Source organism: Felis catus, chromosome E2 (genome assembly GCF_018350175.1).
Source record: "Felis catus isolate Fca126 chromosome E2, F.catus_Fca126_mat1.0, whole genome shotgun sequence".
NCBI lineage: Eukaryota > Metazoa > Chordata > Mammalia > Carnivora > Felidae > Felis > Felis catus.
In genome coordinates, this window is record NC_058382.1 from 14369262 (window position 1) to 14389006 (window position 19745).

Consider the following 19745-nt stretch of genomic DNA (forward strand, 5'->3'; position numbering starts at 1 on the left):
CTTCCTTCCTTCCTCCTTCCTTCTTTCCTTTCTTTCTTTTAAAAAAATGTTTTTTAATGTTTATTTTTGAGGGAGAGAGACAGACAGACAGACAGAGTTTGAGTGGGGGAGCGGTAGAGAGAGAGGGAGACACGGAAACTGAGCTGTCAGCACAGAGCCCGACACGGGGCTCAAACTCACAAACAGTGAGATCATGACCTGAGCCGAAGTCAGACTCTTAACAAACAGAGCCACACAGGTGCCCCATAATTTTTATTTTAAAAATAATATTTTAAAGAAATTAATGATGACAAAAACTGCTTTTACGTTTACCTACATTTTTCCCATTTGCAGCTTACATTTTTTGTGTAAATCTAAGTTTCCATCTGATATCATTTTTCTTCTATTTGAAGAACTTCCTTTAACTTTCCTTCCAGTAAAGATCTGTTAGTGGTAAATTCTCTTATTTTGTTCATCAGAGAAGGTCTTTATGTTATTTTTATTTGAGAGAGAGAGAGAGAGAGAATGAGCATGCACAAGTGGGGGAGCGGGACAGAGAGAGAGAAAGGGAGAATCAAGAAGACTTCATGCTTAGGGCACCTGGGTGGCTCAGTCAGTTTCAGCTCAGGTCATGATCACATAGTTCATGGGTTCAAACCCCTCGTCAGGCTCTGTGCTGACAGCTCAGAGCCTGGAGCCTGCTTTGGATTCTGTGTCTCCCTCTCTCTCTCTGCCCCTCCTCCATTCGTGCTGTCTCTCTTTGTCTCAAAAATAAATAAACATTAAAAAAATTTAATTTGCATATATTTTTATGCATTGGACATTTTCTTGTTCTGAGGTCATTACAGTCCCCAGGCAAACACTTATCTTTGTGGTCTTGTTATTTCTGTGCCGGCTTCCAGCACAGATGAGATTTATAAAAGTTCCAGGCTCTTGCTTGCTTGACCTGATGTCTTTTCTTCCCCCATAAAGCAGTATAACATTCATAAGGAAAGAAGTCCAAATCATAAGTGTACAGACTTATATTTTCACAATTTGCACTTTCTGATGAAATCAAAACCGAGATTAAGAACAGACTAATGCCAATATCCCAGGATCCACTTTTATGCCATAATGAAGCCACTAATCCCAGAGGTAACCACTACCCAGATTTCTTTTTTTTTTTTAATGTTTTATTTTATATTTATGAGAGAGAGTGAGCCGGGGAGGAGCAGACGGAGACAGAATCTGAGGAAGCTCCAGGCCCCAGGCTCCGAGCTGTGAGTACAGATCCTGATGCGGAGCTTGAACTCGTGAGCAGTGAGATCATGACCTGAGCCAAAGTCGGATGCTTAACCAACTGAGCCACCCAGGAGTCCCAAGGAGATTCTTTAAAAAATTAAAAATAGAACTACTACACAATCCAGCAATTCCACTTCTGGGTATACATCAAAAAAAAAAAAATTAAATCACTATCTTGAAGAGTTATCAGCACTCTCATGTGCATTACAACATTTACAATAGCCAAGAAGTGGAAATGGTCTATGCATCCATCATTGGATGGAGGGATAAAGAAAACGTGGTATTTCATACCACGTGGAGCCCCTCCACTACCCAGATTTCTAACACTATAGGTTAGTATGACTGTATTCCAGCTCTGTGTAGATGGAGTCAAGCAGTATGCACATTGCACCTGACTTCTGTGGTTCAACATTATGACTCTGCACTTGATCTTAACCAAAAGGCCGAGAAGTGATCAACATTGTGACTCTGAAACTCACATGTTATTGTGTGTCGTTGAGGGTTTTGTGGGGGTTTTTAAAAGATTTTTTTTGGTTTTTATTTCTAAGTAATCTCTACACCAAAGGCAGGGCTCGAACTTATGACCCCAAGATCAAAGTCCCATGCTCTACTGACTGAGCTAATCCAGCACTCCTGTAGTTGAAGTTCTTTTATTCTCATATCTGCGTATTCTTCCATTGTGTGAATACAAGGCAACTTAATCCTTCTAGTGTACATGTTCATTCGGCTTGTTTCCAGACTTGGCTATTAGAGTAGTGCTGTGGTAAATATGTTTGTACATGTCTTTTGGGACATTTATACATGAAATTCTTATGAGAATATAGCCAAAAGTGCTGCCTTGTTTGGAAGGCATATTTTAGCTTTCACAGACAATACCAAACAGTTTTCCAAAGTGGTTGTAACAATGAATTGATATTTCCACCAACATTGTATGAGGATTCTGTTGCTCCAAATAGTTCCCCAGCAAGGGCAACTGGGTGGCTCAGTTGGTTGAGTGCCTGACTCTTGATTTTGGCTCAGTCATGATCCCAGGGCTGTGGGATGGAGCCTCGCATGGGGCTCCGTGCTGAGTGTGGAGCCTGCTTGAGATTCTTTCTCTCTCTCCCTCTGCCCTTCTCCCCTGCTTGTGTGTGCTCTTTCTTTATATAAATTATACATATTATAATTTAATATTATTATATAAATATATATATTTATATATAACATATAATATATAATATTATATAAATATATATAATGTATGTAATAAATAAATGTATATGTAATATGTATATACATTCCCCCGACATTTGATATTGTCTGTTTTCCCCCCACTTTGGCCATACTGATGAGTGTGGAGTGATATCACACTGTGATTTTAATTTTCATCCCCCTGTGACTACTGAAGTTAAGACTCTTTATGCTTGTTGGCCTCTTGGCTGTCTTCTTTTATGACGTTCTTTTTCAAAATGTTGCCTTGTTTTTCTCTTGATTACTGCTCTTTTTCTTATATATTGTTAAGAGGTCTTTACATAGTCTCGGTTTGAATCCATTGTATCTTCTCCCATTCTTTCTTATTCATGTATATTATAAATAGAATTTCTTCTTTTTGGGGAGCGGGGGCACCAAATTACTTAATTGAAGGAATGGTACAAATGAAAGAAGTTAAGTAGATGTTTTGGCAGAATTTCTTAATTTTAAAGTAGTCTGTTGTATTATTTTTCCCTTTAAGTTTGTGCCTTTGGTTTCCTGTTGAGCAAATCTTTGCATACTCCAAGGTCATGATCATAGTCTTATCTGCTTCCATCTAAAACTTTTCTGGTTTATGCATATATATATAGATGACATGTGTGGTCTCATTGTTGTGGATGAGGTAGACATCAAAGACTTTCTTTTCTTATGGATACCCAACCCATCCAAGCACCATTTTTGTACCCCCAGTGCACTTCCATGTCTCTTCTGTCATAAATCAGGTGGGATGAACTTGCAGGTAAGTTCATAGACTTCTCCACTCTTTTCCATTGCTCTATTTGTCTATCCTTGTACCGCAGTCGCGCTATCGTAATTATAATGGCTTTGTAATAGGCCCTCCAGCTTTGTTCTTTTTCTTCAGTTTTGCCTTAGCCATTCTTTGCTCTTTTCGTTTCCACATACATTTTTAGAATCAGCTTATAGATGTTCATGAATAATCCTGCTGGAATTTTGCCTGGGGTTGCATTGATGTATATGTCGCTTTAGGAGAATTGACGTTCTAAAATGGAGATTTCAATCCATAAACATAGTATACCCCCCATTTATTTGGTTCTTAGTTCATTTTTCTCAGGAATGGTTTGTGGTTTTCAGTGTGGAAGTCTTACACATTATTTTCCTAGATATTTGACGTTTTTGATGCTATCTTAAATGGCATAACTTTTTTAAGAAGATATTTTTAAGGTAATCTCTAAACTCAATGTAGGGCTCAAACTTACAACCCTGAGATCAAGAGTCACATGCTCCACTGACTGAGCCAGTCAAGCACTCCTAAATGGCATCACTTTTAAAGTTTCTTTGTTGGTAGTATTTAGAAAGTACATAGAAATAAAATCAGCTTTGAATCTGAATCCAGCAACATTGATAAATTATGGTATGTACCTTTAGATTCCATTTTATTTTCCATGTGCATCACCATGTTATCTGTGAATAATAACAGGTTTATTTATTTTCACCCAATCTGTGTCTTTTATACATGTGTCTTGCCTTAAATGCATTGGATAGAACCTCAACAAAGTGATGAGGGTGGGCATAATTGCTTAATTCTGATCTTAGTGGGGAAAGCTTTCAATTTTTTACCCTTAATTATAATAATTCATCATTAACTGTGATTTGCTGTAGAAATTTTATTTTTTTAAAGTTTATTCATTTTTGAGAGAGTTGAAATCAAGAGTCAGATGCTTAACCAACTGAGCCATCCAGGCACCCCTGCTGCTGTAGAAATTTTAGATGTTATTGTAAGAATAAGGAACTTTTCTTCTCTTCTTAGTTTGCTAAGGATTTTACATTTTTAAATTTCTTGAACAAACCCTATTTGGTTTTGATATGTTTTTAATTTTTTTGTGATTTATTGGGATTTCTTTTTTTCTTAAATGTATATTTATATTTGCGAGAGAGATGGGGGGCAGAGAGACAGGGAGACAGAGGATCCAAATCAGGCACTGCACTGACAGCAGAGAGCCCCATGTGGGGCTCAAACTCATGAACTGTGAGATCATGACTTGAGTTGAAGTCAGACACCTAACTGACTGAGTCACCCAAGCACTGCAATTTATTGGTATTTCTTTTTTATATATATTTAATTTTTTAATGTTTGTTTATTTGAGAGAGAGAGAGAGCATGAGTAGGGTAGGGACAGAGAAAGAGACACACACACATAGAATCCAAAACAGGCTCCAGGCTCTGAACTGTCAGCACAGAGCCCAACACGGGGCTTGAACCCACGAACTGTGAGATCATAACCTGAGCCGAAGTTGGACAATTAACTGCATATATATATATATATATATATATATATATATATATGACAAATCTCATGAAACTAGAAAAGGGCTATCACATCAAGCCTAAACAAATTAGAAGGAAAGAAATAATAAAGGGCAGAAATCAGTGAAGTAGAAACAAATATACAATAGAGAAAAACTACATAAAAAAATCTTACTACTTATGAAATTGGTTAGTGCAAGACAAAAAGAGAGGGAACACAAATGAACAATATCAGGAATGAAAAAAGAGGCATTAATATAGATTATACAGACATTAAAAATGTAAGGTATTACGAAAAATGTTAAGGTGGTAAATTGGACAATCTGGTGAAATAGACAAATTCATTGAAAAAACTTTGCAAATTCACTAGTGGAAGAAGAAACAGAAAATCTGAGTAGTCTGTTTAAAAATTTATCATATCTTGGGGCGCATGGGTGGTTCAGCTAAGCGACTGACTCTTAATTTCGGCTCAGGTCATAATCTCATGGTTGATGAGTTCAAGCACCGCATTGGGCTCTGCACTGACAGCACGGAGTCTGCTTGGGATTCTGCCTCCCTCTCTCTCTGCTCCTCCCCATCTGCTGTCTATTTCTCTCTCAAAATAAATAAAAATAAACTTAAAAAAAAAAAAGTATCGTATCTCATGGTTCTTGGAATCAATCCCTGCCATCAGGCTTGTGCTCACAGCATGGAACCTGCTTGGGGTGTTCTCCCTCCTCTCTCTCTCTGCCCCTCCCCCAACTCATGCCCCCCCCCCCGTTCAAAATAAATAAACTTAAAACAATAAAAGTTTATCATAAAGAAAACCCTATGCCTAAACACAATGGAAGAAATTGCATCAATCTTGCAAAAATTCCTGCAGAAAACATAAAAGGGGAACACTTCCCAACTTTTTTGTGTGTGTCTGGAATAAACTTGATTCTGAAATCTCATGAGGATATTAAAGAAAACAATATAGACCAAGCTATCATAATCACAGATGCAAAAATATTTAACAAAATATTAGCAAATCAAATCCAGTGATATATAAAAGGATATTACATCACGAGCAAATGAGGTTTGTTCCAGGAATGAAATGTATTTTTAACATTCAATGCATTTTACCACACTAATGAAGAAAAACAAAAATTATACAATCCTCTTGGTAAATAAAAAAGTAAAGAACATTTGACAATACGCAAGACCCATTTATGATGAAACCTGTAGAAAACTGAAACCAGAGGGCAACTTCCTGAGTCTGTTGAGGGATATCTCTTCACGTCCCCACCCCCACCCCGCCAAAGTCTGTACAAACACCATACTCAATATCAAAATGTTTAAATGATCCCCCTAACATTAGGGTTAAAACAAAGATGTCTGCTGTTACAACCTCTATTTGAAATTTTACTGGAGGTCCTAGCTATTGAAATAAGGTGAGAAAAAGAAGTAAAAGACGTACGAATTAGAAAAGACTGAAACTGTTATTACTTGCAAATCATATACTTGCTTTGGGTTTTCTAGGTACACAATCCACATAAATTTAGAATTCATGGATTTAGCAATGTTGTTATGTATATGTCAATAAATAAAAGCCTATTGTACTTCTATATACCTGCAATAAGTAAGAAATAGAAGACATCATACCATTTACATTAAAATACGACAAATACCTTAGAATGAATCTAACAAAATGAACAAGTCCACTACACTGAAAAACACAAGATTCCTGTAAGAAATTAAAGAAGCCCTAAATAAGAAAGCATATAACATTCATGGACTAGAAGGCTCAATATTGTAAATATATAAAAATTTCTCCAAATGTGTTTAATGCAGTACTGATTACAAATTACAGAAAATTTTGTGGAAATTGACAAGCTGATTCTACAACTGCATTCTGAAAATGCAAAGGGCCCAAAATCACCAAGGTAAATTTACAGAAGAATAATAAAGCTGGAGGACTTTTGCTGCCATTTTTAAAGATCTGTTATAGAGCTACAGTGTTTAAGACAGTGAGATACCAACGCAAGGCAGTGGAACAGAACAGAGTCCAGTAATAGGCTCATACATATGTGGTGACTTGATTTTATAACAATCTACTGCAATGCAATGATGCTGCCCCAAATCAATTCCAGATAGTTGGAGACTCTGCGATGTAAAATAAAAATTTTAGAGGGAACGGAGAGTACCTTCTTGACCTTGGAAGACACAAAGATATTTTCAACAGGACACAGGAAACATTAACCATAAAATTAAAATATTGCAAGTTGTAATATATTAAAATCAAGAACAGTTTTCATCAAATAACATTAAGGGAGTGAAAAATCAACTCAAAGAATGAGAGAAGATATTTTCAATAGATATTATATATATATAATATATATATAGCTGATATATATATTATATATATATATATATATATATATAGCTGATATGGGATTTATATCCATAATATATGAAAAAAACTTCTAAAAATCAGTAAGAAAAATACATCTCAAAAGAAAAAAGGGGCCAAAAATGCGATAAGCCACTTCACTAAAGAGGATATTCTACAGGTCAGTAAACACGGGAAAAGTTGTTCAAAGAGACTGCCACTCACACATCAGAATGGCTACACTAAGAAAGAAAGAAAATGCCAAGTACTGACGTGGATGAAAAACAATGGGAACTCCTCTGTACTTCCTATAAGAATGTGAATTAGTACAATTACTTTAAAAACTTTATTGAGGTATGATCAACAGGCAAAAAGCTGCACATATTTAATGTATACAACTCTACGAGTTTGAGGATAAGTATACATCTGTGAAACCATCACCATCATCAAAGTCATAGACATATCCGTCACCTACCAAGTTTCATCCTGCATTATTATTATTATTTTTTTATTTTTTTAACGTTTATTTATTTTTGAGACAGAGAAAGAGCATGAACAGGGGAGGAGCAGAGAGAGAGGGAGACACAGAATCTGAAACAGGCTCCAGGCTCTGAGCCGTCAGCACAGAGCCCGACGCAGGCTCGAACTCACAGACCCTGAGATCATGACCTGAGCCGAAGTCGGACACTTAACCGACCGAGCCACCCAGGCGCCCCATTATTATTATTATTACACTCAAGATCTACCATCTTAGCAAGTTTTAAATATACACCACAGTATTGTTAGCTATAGGCAGTATGCTGTATACATTTCCAAGGTTATATTTATCAGTAATATTTAACGATATTAATTCTTGATAATTAATCTTGCATGACTGTAACTTTGTACCGCTTGACCATCGCCTCCCTGTTTCCCCCTCCCCAAGCCCCTGGCAACCACAATTTTACTCTCTGCATCTATGATTTTTTTTACTATTTTCAATTCCAGATATAAGTAAGACAATATTCGTCTTTCTCTGTCTTATTTCACTTAGCATAATTTCCTCCAGGTTTATCCATGTTGTCACAAATGGCAGGATTTCCTTCTTTTTAAAGGATGAATGATATTCCATTGTATATATATGTCACACTGAACATCCCTCCATTCTGTTTTCCACAGTGACTGCACACTGGAAATTTACATTTCCACCAGCAGTGCACAAAGATTCCCTCTTCTCCACATCTTCACTAACACTTATTATCTTTTCTTCTCTTAATAATAGCCATTCTAACAGATGTGAGGTAATATCTCATTGGGTTCTGATTTGCATTTCCCTGATGATTAGTGGTGTTGAGCATCCTTTCATGTACCTGTTGATCATTTATATGCCTTCTTTGAGAAATATCTATTCAGGTCCTTTGTCCATTTTTAAATCAAATATATATATATATATATATATATATATATATATATATTTGAGCTATTGAATTATAGGACTTATTTTTTTTTGGATATTGACCCTGTATTATAATATGGTTTACAAATAGTTTTTCCCAATCTGTAGTTTTCCTTTTCATTTTGTTGATTGTTTCTTTTGCTATGAAGAAGCTTTTGAGTTTAAATTAGTCCCACTTTTTTATTTTGCTTTTGTTGCTTGTGCTTTTGGTGTTATAGCCGAGAAATCATTGTCATGACCAATACCGAGGAGCTTTTTCTCTGTTTTCTTCTAGGGTTTTGTGATTTTAGGTCTTATGTTTAATTCTTTAATCCATTTTGAGTTGATTTTAATTCTTTTGCATATGGATATCCTGTTTTCCCAGCACCATTTATCCAAGAAACTATCCTTCTCCCCTTATGTACTCTTGGCTCCCTTGTTGAAGATTGTATATGTATGGGTTTATTTCTGGGCTCTCAATTCTGTTCCATTGATCTATGTTCGGTTTTTATCAGCACCATAGTGTTTGATTACTACGGCTTTATAATATAATTTGAAGTAAGGAAGTGTGATGTCTCCAACTTTACTCTTTTTGCTCAAGATTGCTTTGGCTATTCGAAGTCTTTTGTGCTTCCATATGAATTGTAGGATTTTTTTTTTCTATTTTTTGTGAAAAATGCCACTGGAACATTGTTAGGGACTCCATCCAATGTGTAGATCACTTTGGGTGGTATGGACATTTTAACAATATTAATTCTTCTAATCCAGGAACATGGGATGTCCTTCCATTTATTTTTTGTGTCTTCTTCAATTTCTTTCATCAAGTGTAGCTTATGCACCTCCTTAGTTAAATTTGTTCCTAAGTTTGCATTGTTTTTAATGCTATGGTGAATGGGATTTTTTTTCTTAATTTGTTTTTCAGTTTGTGGTTAGCGTACAGAAACATAATCAAGTTTTGTATGTAGATTTTGTATACTGCAACTTTACTAAATCCATTTATTCTGAGTTTTTTGGTGGAGTCTTTTGGGTTTTCCATATATAATATTCCACCTTCTTTAATAGTTGTGTTCATTTGCATTCTTCTCCATTAAGAGAAAAGTAAGTTACACCGACGGTCTAAGAAGCAGCAATACTCCTTCCACGCGAATCCTCAGTCAGCAGCAGTCTGCGGCTGCGCACTCAGGGAGACTGGCACTCCCACAAATCACTGGGCACCCTTAGGGGCGGGCCCAGGTTGCCTGCCGGGATCAATCCATCCGCCCAACCCTAGGCTTCTGAGGCATTTCCTCTTTGGGACTGCATTTCCCAGCGGCCACTACGCCGAGTTAGCGGCCACTTCCGGCATGCAGGGGTCGTTGTCCTGGTAGGGTGAGGCCTTAAGGTGGAGGAAGAAACCAGTGGCTGCCTGTGCTCATCAGGACCCCAGCCGGAGGGACTGCCAGTGTGGGTGGGCAGAGAGAGGACCTCAGGACAGGGCGCTGACAGGCACGCGAAGGAGCCTCGGCGGCCCGTGTGCGAGCGTGCAGCGAGGAGGGGGATTGTGCGAGCGCGAGTGGCGGACGAGGAATGTGGGAGTCTGTGCTTGGGGGCGCGCCTTGTGCTGCGCAGAGGCGAGAGGGGGCGTGTGGACACTGAGCAGTGCTTTGCTGTGGAGGTGTGTGTGTCAGTGGGACCATTGGCCCGCTGCTTCCTTCGTCTTCTCTCCCAGCCACGTGGCTGCAGCAGAGCAGTGGCCCCTGTAGGGAGGTCAGATACTGAGCCTAGCATGGAAGTTTCCTCGGGAGAGTCCAGACCTGGACCTGGGATGGGAATGTTAGAGCTGGAAGTGCCTCTCTGGGGCCCCCACGAGGGCAGCTACTTGCTGAGACCCACCGCATTCTCCGAGTTCTGTCCCCAGGAACCAGCTTCGAACTCGGGGACTGATTCCTCCTTTCACTTCCGCCCCTTTTTGTGCGAAGTAAGGGAGGTGTGGCCCTGGAGTGTGCTCTCAGATTTAGTCTGCGCTCCCAAGAAAAGCCTGGGGTCTCATACTTTCCATCTCCTTCTCCTTCCCCAGAGTCATTACCATTGTCCCAAAGAAGGACCCCCAGGAGGATGAGAGTATTATTGCTGTACATCTAAAGTCAAGGGTGAGTTCGTGATTTGTTTTGCTTAAGAAAAAAAAGGTGGGTTTTTTTTTGTTTTTTTTTGTTTTTTTTTTTTTGGTTTTAGAATATATAGGTTCCAGTAAACTTTCAGGAAATGTAGGGGAGACGTGCAAATTGATACCCCGCCATTTGGTCCCCCATTGCCCTCATTTCTTCACTTAATACTCACTTAGCCATTGGGTAAATTTTTCACATCTGCTTGGGCGCTCTGTTTTTCTAAGATGACACGGAAATAAGCCTCCAGCGATTGATGTTAAAGCTTTATTTTCGGGACTCCGATTTGGTAAGAAAGAGATTAGTGTTTAAGTGGAACCACACACCTAATATCTTTTGCTCTTTAAGGGCCTGCTTTTCAACGCAAGGGCAGAGCAGAGATCGTTAGCTTATTTCATTCGGTATGTGAGGCTTTCAGAAATGGGAGAAGTGATAGCAACAGGAGGTGGTATCAGTAAGAGCCAGGATTTTTCTAGCAAGTTCCATCAGCTGAAATTTGCATTGCTGGCCACATCTCGTGGAAGTTTGGCAGCTTGAGTTGTGTTTGGGGCTTCTTTTTGTGTGGACCTTGGGAAGCAGCGTAGTGTGGTTGAAACTAAGGGCTGTTGGGGCGCCTGGGTGGCTCAGTCGGTTAAGCGTCCGACTTCAGCTCAGGTCATGATCTCGCGGTCCGCGAGTTCGAGCCCCGCGTCGGGCTTTGGGCTGATGGCTCAGAGCCTGGAGCCTGCTTCCGATTCTGTGTCTCCCTCTCTCTCTGCCCCTCCCCCGTTCGTGCTGTGTCTCTCTGTCTCAAAAATAAATAAATGTTAAAAAAAAAATAAAATTAAAAAAAAAAAGAAACTAAGGGCTGTGGATCCAGAGTGCCTGGGTTGGAATATTGGTTCGCTTCCTGGCTGTCTCAGGTTTGTAACGAATGTTAAATGAGTTAATGTGTGGGGCGCCTGGGTGGCTCAGTCAGTTGAGTGTCTGACTTTGGCTCAGGTCATGATCTCCTGGTCAGTGAGTTCAATCTGTGCTGACAGCTCAGAGCCTGCTGTGGATTCTGTCTCCCTCTCTTTCTGCCCCTCCCCTCTGTTCTCTCTATCTCATTAAAAATGAATAAATGTTAAAAAAAAAAAAAGCTGTTTTAAGTGAGTGTATAAAGCCCCTTGGAGCAGTGCCAGGCATACAGCAAGCGCTTGATATGTTTTAGCTCTTGTTTATGCGTGGTCATTTTAGCTCATTCCTCTCACCTTCTATACAACAGGGACATTAGGAATATGTGATATATGAGGGCACCTGGGTGGCTCAGTCAGTTAAGCATCCGACTTCGGCTCGGGTCATGATCTCACAGTCTGTGAGTTTGAGCCCTGCGTTGGGCTCTGTGCTGACAGCTCAGAGCCTGGAGCCTGCTTCGGATTCTGTGTCTCCCTCTCTCTCTGCCCCTCCTCTGCTTGTGCTCTGCCTCAAAAATAAATAAACATTAAAAAAAAATTAAAAAAGAAAAAAGAATTACATTCTCCAGGCTAGGCTCTGAATGTTTCAGGGTAGCATTCTAAGAAAGAGCAGGCCTTACGCCACATTTTATTATATGATTTACACGAGAAAAAGGCAAACAGTAGAGTTTCTTTAACAAATGTAATCTTTATCCTCAATAATAATGATGGCACATATCAAGCAGTTCACGTGTGTCATTGTGCGTTTTCATTGAATTTTCTTAGTATTCTTCCTGACAACCACTGTTTTACTAATGAGGAGACAGAGGCACTCAGAGGTTAATTGTCTTAGTTCAGGTTCATATCCTGAATATGAAAGTAAAACTTGTGAGTTCTTTTTACTAATGACAGGATACTATGTTTGAAATTAGATATACTTTTTTTTTCCCCTAAAGCTTATTGATTTATTTTGAGAGAGACAGAGACAGGACGAGTAGGGGCGGGTTAGAGAGAGAGGGAGAGAGAGAATCCCAAGCAGGTGCCATGCTGTCAGTGCAGAGCCCGATGCAGGGCTCGAACCCACGAAACCGTGATATCATGACCTGAGCCGAAACCAAGAGTCAGATGCTTAACTGACTGAGCCACCCAGGCACCCCTAAATGTTTATTTATTTTGAGAGAGAGAGAGTGTGAGCCAGCGAGCATGAGTGGGGGGAGGGGCAGAGGGAGAGAGAGAGAATTCCAAAACAGCTCTTTGCTCTCAGCGTGGAGTCTGACGCAGGGCTTGATCTCACGAACTGTGAGATCATGCCCTGCGCCAAAATCGAGTCAGTCACTCAACCAAATGAGCCACGTAGGCACTCCTATACACACATATATTTTACAGACATAGTCATATTCTGCATCCTATTTTGTAACCTGATTTTTCTTACTTGGTATTCCCTTACGTGGATGCCCTGCTGTATTTAACCAGTTGGCTTTGTTGGACTTAGAAAACCGAACACTGCCGAGCAGTTCCATCTACATCCTTTCCAGTTTTCATGCCTTGCCCCACTTCTCCCAATCCTGAGTTCACAGAGAGGTTCCGATTTGGATAATGTGACCCTTTCTTAGTCCTGAAAGGTGGGACCAAGGGAGGAGAATCTGCACAGAGTGGGATGAGTAGCCCAGTCGTCCTAGGCCTAGTCACATATCCAGAGAACGGAGGATCCTCTTGTTGAGATATTTTGGAGGACAACGTCTTCCTTGTGGCTTGAGGGGAGAGCTTGATTTTGTCCAGACTTCACATTTGATGCCAATTTGTATGGCGGACGGGAGAGAGGGAAAAGGAGAGTGTGTGAAGCAGAGAGGGACAGAAGAGGGATTTTAGGAAGTAATTGGAACATAGAAATGGAAGAACAAATTGTATTGTTTTTATTTTTTTAATGTTTATTTTTGAGAGAGTGACAGAGAGAGAGTGAGTTGGGGAGGGGCAGAGACAGAGGGAGACACAGAATCCGAAGCAGGCTCCAGGCTCTGAGCTGTCAGCACAGAGCCCGACGCGGGGCTCCAACCCACAAACCGCGAGATTATGACCTGAGCCAAAGTTGGACACTCAGCCGACTGAGCCACCCAGGCGCCCCTATTCTTTTTATTAAGTTTATTTATTTGGAGAGAGAGAGAGAGAGAAAGAGGCAGGGAGGGGCAGAGAGAGAATCCCAAGCAGACTCCCCATTGTCAGCACAGAGCCCAATATGGGGCTCAGAGTTATGAACCGTGAGATCATGACCTGAGCCAAACCCAAAAGTAAGATGCTTAACTGACTGAGCCACTCAGGCTCCCCAAAAAGATTGTTGTATTAATTTAAGTCACTTAGCACCAAGGCACAGCTTGGCTTAAGCCCTTCTCTTATTCTCTCTAGGAGTGGAAGCGTGAGGAAAATGGACGAATTTTGTCATTCTAAAAACATGGCCTATGTAAGTTGGTATCTCCTCTCCTTGAAATATGACTTTACATTTTCTTTATCCATTCCAGATGTGCCGGGGTAAGTAGGTTATCCCACGGCACACAAGAAGTTTGCTCTGCAGCAGCGGGACACCACAAGAACTTGCAGGAACCCTGCGCAGTTCCCAGTCACTCCTTTCCTGCAGTGTGGTTCTTCGCCCCCCTCTCTGTTCCCCTTGAAATAATTTCCTTCAGTTTCACCATGATGCATGTGTGTGTGTAGTTTCAGGGCTCTGTGTCATTCAGGGACGTGGCCATCAGCTTCTCCCAGGAAGAGTGGGCGTATCTGGACCCTGCTCAGAGGGCTTTGTACAGGGACGTGATGTTGGAGAACTATAGCCACCTGTTCTCACTGGGTAAGACTATTTCCCCCGATGTTAATTAATTTGAGAGATTAATTCGTTTTGCAATAAAATTAGTATTGAGCAATTGTAATTATTAATAAATTGTTAGTGTCTGTTCTCTGGAATATCAGCTTTCTTCACCATGAATTTCAGGACTGTGTTTTTTTTTTTTTTATTAAAAATTTTTTTTAACGTTTATTTATTTTTGAGACAGAGAGAAATAGAGGATGAATGGGGGAGGGTCAGAGAGAGAGGGAGACACAGAATCTGAAACAGGCTCCAGGCTCTGAGCTGTCAGCACAGAGCCCAATGCGGGGCTCAAACCCACAAACTGTGAGATCGTGACCTGAGCTGAAGTCGGACGCTTAGCCAACTGAGACACCTAGGTGCCCCAGGACTGTGTTTTAAGAAATAGATGTGTTCTGGGGTGCCTGGGTGGCTCAGTCGGTTAAGTGTCCGACTCCGGCTCAAGTCATGATCTCACGGTCTGTGAGTTTGAGCCCTGCGTCAGGCTCTGTGCTGACAGCTCAGAGCCTGGAGCCTGCTTCGGATTCTGTGTCTCCCTCTCTGTCTCTGCCCCTCCCCCCCTCCTGCTCTGTCTCTCTCTGTCTCTGAAAAATGAATAAACCTTAAAAAAAAATTAAAAAAAAAAATAGATGTGTTCAGGGCTGCCTGGGTGGCTCAGGTGGTTAAGTGTCCAACTTCAGCTCAGGACATGATCTCACGGTTCTTGAGTTTGAGCCCCACATCAGGCTTCGCGCTTCAGATTCTCTGTCTCCCTCTCTTTCTGCCCCTCTCCACCTTGCGCACTCTCTCTCAAAAATAAATAAATAAACATTAAAAAAAAAAAAAAAAGCCAAGTTCCTTCTTGTTCCCAAAGGAAATAGTTTGGGATTTGTTGGGTTGAAAATGGGCATGTGCATGAAATGCCTGCGTCTTGCCCACCCCTCTGAACTTTCTCCCTTACGCCTGCCCTCTCTGTCACTGCCCCTTTCTTAATGACCAAGGGACAGAATTAGGAATCTTGGACATGTATGATCATTCTCTAAGACAAGTTTCATATTGTGTTTGATCTCAGAATTACTGTAGATGTTCTGGGTTGTTGTTTTTTTCTGACCCACTTGAAAGAAGAACAGTGTTTTGAGTTTTTCTATCAAAAGAGCCTCTATGATTTATGTGGTATTGATTGGATCAACCAAATTCATTTAAAACCAAAGCGGACACATTCCATTTCCTTTAACAGACATTCCTTTACTCGCTTTGTAGTTTCAGGCTGTAAAGTTTGTATTTTCACGAAATGAACATACTAAGAATGAACTAGAATGTTAAGGAGGCAAAATAAAGAACAACAATAAAAATACTATTAACTTTGTAGTACTGTATGCTAGGCAATGTTGGAAGTGTTTTACATATACTAAATAATTTTAATACCAACCCTATAAAGTAGGTATTATTATCGTCCCCATTTTAGAGATGGAAAAACTGATGGACACAGGGCTTGCCTGGGGTCCTGTTGCTACTGGGTATCAGGACAGGGTTTTCACCAGGCAGTCTGGCTTGAAGGTTCATGTTCTCAGCTACTGAATTGTACTTCCTCTCAAAGGACAGACCCTATGTGAGTTTAAGTGATGTAAGTCCTAAATAAATAAATAAATAAATAAATAAATAAATAAATAACTGACGTAAGTCCTTTGTCTAACCTAGCTGCTCTCATACAATCTTCTCAACCCTTCTCTGAAGTCTTTTCTTAGTATCATTTTGACTTTTAAATTATTACAAATTTAACCAGGTCTTAACCAAAGTTTTGTTTTGTGGGGTTTAGTATATTTAAAAAATTCTTTTTCTATACCATGCATCATTTTTTTTTTTTAAGCAGGAAGGTCCATTTCTAAGCCAGATGTGATTACCTTACTGGAGCAAGAGAAAGAGCCTTGGGTGGTTGTGAGGAAAGAAACAAGTGGATGGTACCCAGGTGAGTAGGGGAGAAGCCGGCAGAGAGGGTCAGGAGAGGGTCAGAGATGACTCACACCCCTGAGATGTGGTTTGGAAAATTCCTTCAGAGACCCAAGACCTGTTAGATAAAGATGCCTGAGACCCGGGAAGGAAGTAAAGCTCACAGCGTGGGCTCTCCAAGGAACTTTATCTGTTGCCAGTCACCTCTCATTTTTGTTCTCTTATTTCCTCCCCTTTCAGCAGAGTGAGCGCCTGTTTTCTTTCCCAGTGTGACCTTTTAACATGTATTTTGCATCCAGCTGTTTTCCAGTTCTACTTTTGCATTTAAATTTCTACATGTGTTTTCAGTGTCTAAAAAATGCATTCATATATTCAGCAAAGATTTATCGAGTGTCCACTCCCAGCAAAGCACTGCTCAGCATTGTGTGTACAGTGAAATGAACATGACTGATAAGAGTCCCTGCTCTCGTGGACTTTACCTGCAGTTGGCAAGACGTGGGTTAAACAAGCCCATGAGCAAATCTGTAATGTCAGGAATCATGCTGTGCAGACAAGTATATAGGAGTAATGGGGTAGGAATGACAGGGCTCGGTGGAGGGGGGGAGCGCTGGGTGGCTCAGTTGGTTAAGTGTCTGACTCTTGATTTCAGCGTAGGTCATGATCTCATGGTTTGTGAGTTCAGGCCCAGCATCAGGCTCTAAACTGACAGTGGGAGCCTGCTTGGGCTGCTCCCTCTCCCTCTCTCTCTCTGCCCCTACCCTGCTTGCTCTCTCTGTCTCTCAAAAATAAATAAATCGGGGTACCTGGGTGGCTCAGTCAGTTGAGCATCCGACTTCAGCTCAGGTCATGATCTTGAGGTTCCTGAGTTTAAGCCCCACGTCGGACTCGCTTCTGTCAGCCCAGAGCCCACTTTAGATCCTCTATTCCCTCTCTCTGCCCTTCCCCAGCTGGCACTCTCTCAAAAATAAATAAAACACATTAAAAATAATTAAAAATAAATAAATAAACTTAAAAAAAAAAAAGAAAGAATAACAGGGCTTGGGTGCTTAGAGCACATGTCCTGAAGTAGGCACGCTTGCATAGAACTGTGAAGGAAGGGTTTGGGCCACAAATATGGGACAGAGCATTCTGTCTGCTCAGACTAAGTGGGAGACACAGAGGCCCTGAGATGGAAGTGATTTCTGTGTGACTGGGAGCTGTAAGAAGGTTAGAACAGAATATGGGAAGGATGGTAAGAAGGGCGGTCTGGGAGTTAGGCCGGGACCAGATCATACGAGGTCCTGATTGTTATTGTGAGGAGTATAGAATGTTTTCCCAAGAGTTACTTACGGTCATGTTCTGATCTGTATTGAAAGTTTTCCTCATTTCTTACTCTTTAAACAAAGCATGACAAGAATACAGAAGACCACATAAAACAAAGAATTGCATGATTAGTTGTTTTAAGATATACACATATGAAACACCAGGTTGTGAGTTAGGATTTTGCCAGCTGTCCTGGAAGTCTGTTGTGTGTCTGTTTGCACTCACAAACCTTTCCTTCCCTGAAGGAGAGTTTTTCTCTAGAGGTTTATTGTCTGAGTGAGCATCTCCGGTCTGATTTTGTTTGGCCTTTTGTTTTAAAAAGTCTTAAGTCTCTTTCAAATTAAAGGTTCTTGATTTTGTTGTTAACAGTTTTTTCTTGATGAAGTCAGATCATTTGTCCTGTAGTTTCACACCATCTGGATTTTGCTGATTGCATCTTGGTGATATGGAGGAACATGTTCCACTGTCTCCTATTTCCTGTAAAATGATAGTTGAGTCTAGAAGCTTAATCAAACTTTTGAGGGAATTTTTTTTTTTTTTGGCAAAACTGTTTTCCTAGATGATGGTAATATTCTTCAGTCCATCGGCATGTGGTATCTGGGTTTCTTGTTTTAAAATTTTTTTTTCCAACGTTTTTATTTATTTTTGGGACAGAGAGAGACAGAGCATGAACGGGGGAGGGGCAGAGAGAGAGGGAGACACAGAATCGGAAACAGGCTCCAGGCTCCGAGCCATCAGCCCAGAGCCTGACGCGGGGCTTGAACTCACGGACCGCGAGATCGTGACCCGGCTGAAGTCGGATGCTTAACCGACTGCGCCACCCAGGCGCCCCTGGGTTTCTTGTTTTAATGATGTTAGCAGTCATTGATAGTCAGTTACTATGTCCCTTAATTCACTAGAGGTTGTAAATTGGTGATATTATAATTCTGTCATTTATTCTTTATTAGCTAGAATGCATCTGTAAAAAGAAATATCACCTTATTTACTACTTGGTTACTCAGTTATACAGATCAAATAGAAAATTGAAGATAGTGGGGCGCCTGGGTGGCTCAGTCGGTTGACCAGCCGACTTCGGCTCAGGTCATGATCTCATAGTTCGTGGGTTCGAGCCCTATGTTGACCTCTGTGCTGACAACTCAGAGCCTAAAGCCTGCTTCAGATTCGGTGTCTCACTCTCTCTCTGCCCCATCCCCCTCTCCCTCTGTCTCTCTCTCAAAAATAAATAAGTGTTTAACAAAATTAAAAATATATATAATAGCAATCTCACATTTAAAAAAAAATTAAAGGTATTCTTTTCCTTTGTTCACTAACTTTCTAAATAATGAGTTGGTTTCCTAGCGTCCTTTCAAAAGTGACTCCTTTTTTATGATGATTAGGAATACATGGGATTATAATATTTGATGTACTTCCCTCTGTTGTTACTATGTTTGCTGACTCAAATTGTCCCATCAATTGGCCAGTGCAAACCTCTTCGAGTTGGGTCTGGAGCCCTTTTAACATGACCCTGGTGGCCTTTGAGAGACTCCTTCCTGTCTAATAAGACAGCCTGTTTCTAGGCTTGTCTTGTACATTTCCCCCACCCCACCCCTTTTTTTCCCCTCAAAAAAGCCCTGATTTTTTTAATGGAAAATAGTCAATATAAATAGTCAATATAAACCCTGCTATTTTTATTATTATTATTTTTTTATGGTTAGGTTTCTTCAGTCCCTTTTTATCTAAAGAGGTTTTGTGCCTTAAAATTTATTTTAATTTTTTTTACTTTGGTTTTTCTCTCTCACTCTTCTTTGGAGTCTAAGTACAGGCTAGTTTACTTAAAGCATGGCATTCTGAATTCATGTGCTTTAAAGATTTTTCTCATGACTTGCTTCCGAAGGCTTCACAGTGGATTCCAATAGCATCATGTGAAGAATCACATCACATCCAGTCTCTTTAGAGATTGCTGTGGTTTTGGTCAACCAAGTATGGCTTTCCATTTCCAAAGGAATGAATAATCTCTGTGTTGAGCTTCAGCAGGATTTTAGTGGCCAGAGACTGTAGTAAATGATTTCACTCATTTAAAATATGTCGAGACTGCTTTATTTTATAACCC

The 19745-nt window shown here is 40.3% G+C and overlaps 1 protein-coding gene across 16 annotated transcripts in view; it reads left to right on the plus strand.

The window, feature by feature from the left end:
- The window catches only part of LOC101089975 (zinc finger protein 780B), a 77576-nt gene that overhangs the window by 29471 nt on the left and 28360 nt on the right, over nucleotides 1-19745 (plus strand). For 5 of the 16 annotated variants that reach the window (XM_045047269.1, XM_045047273.1, XM_045047274.1 and 2 more), the window contains 3 exons: nucleotides 10576-10648; nucleotides 14281-14413; nucleotides 16275-16373. In XM_045047269.1, coding sequence (XP_044903204.1) covers nucleotides 10576-10648; nucleotides 14281-14413; nucleotides 16275-16373 — 305 coding nt within the window. Of the gene's footprint in view, nucleotides 1-9759; nucleotides 10005-10107; nucleotides 10174-10575; nucleotides 10649-13974; nucleotides 14030-14280; nucleotides 14414-16274; nucleotides 16374-19745 lie in introns of those variants that run through there. The other 11 variants (XM_023245157.2, XM_045047272.1, XM_045047276.1 and 8 more) reach the window with 9 other exon arrangements.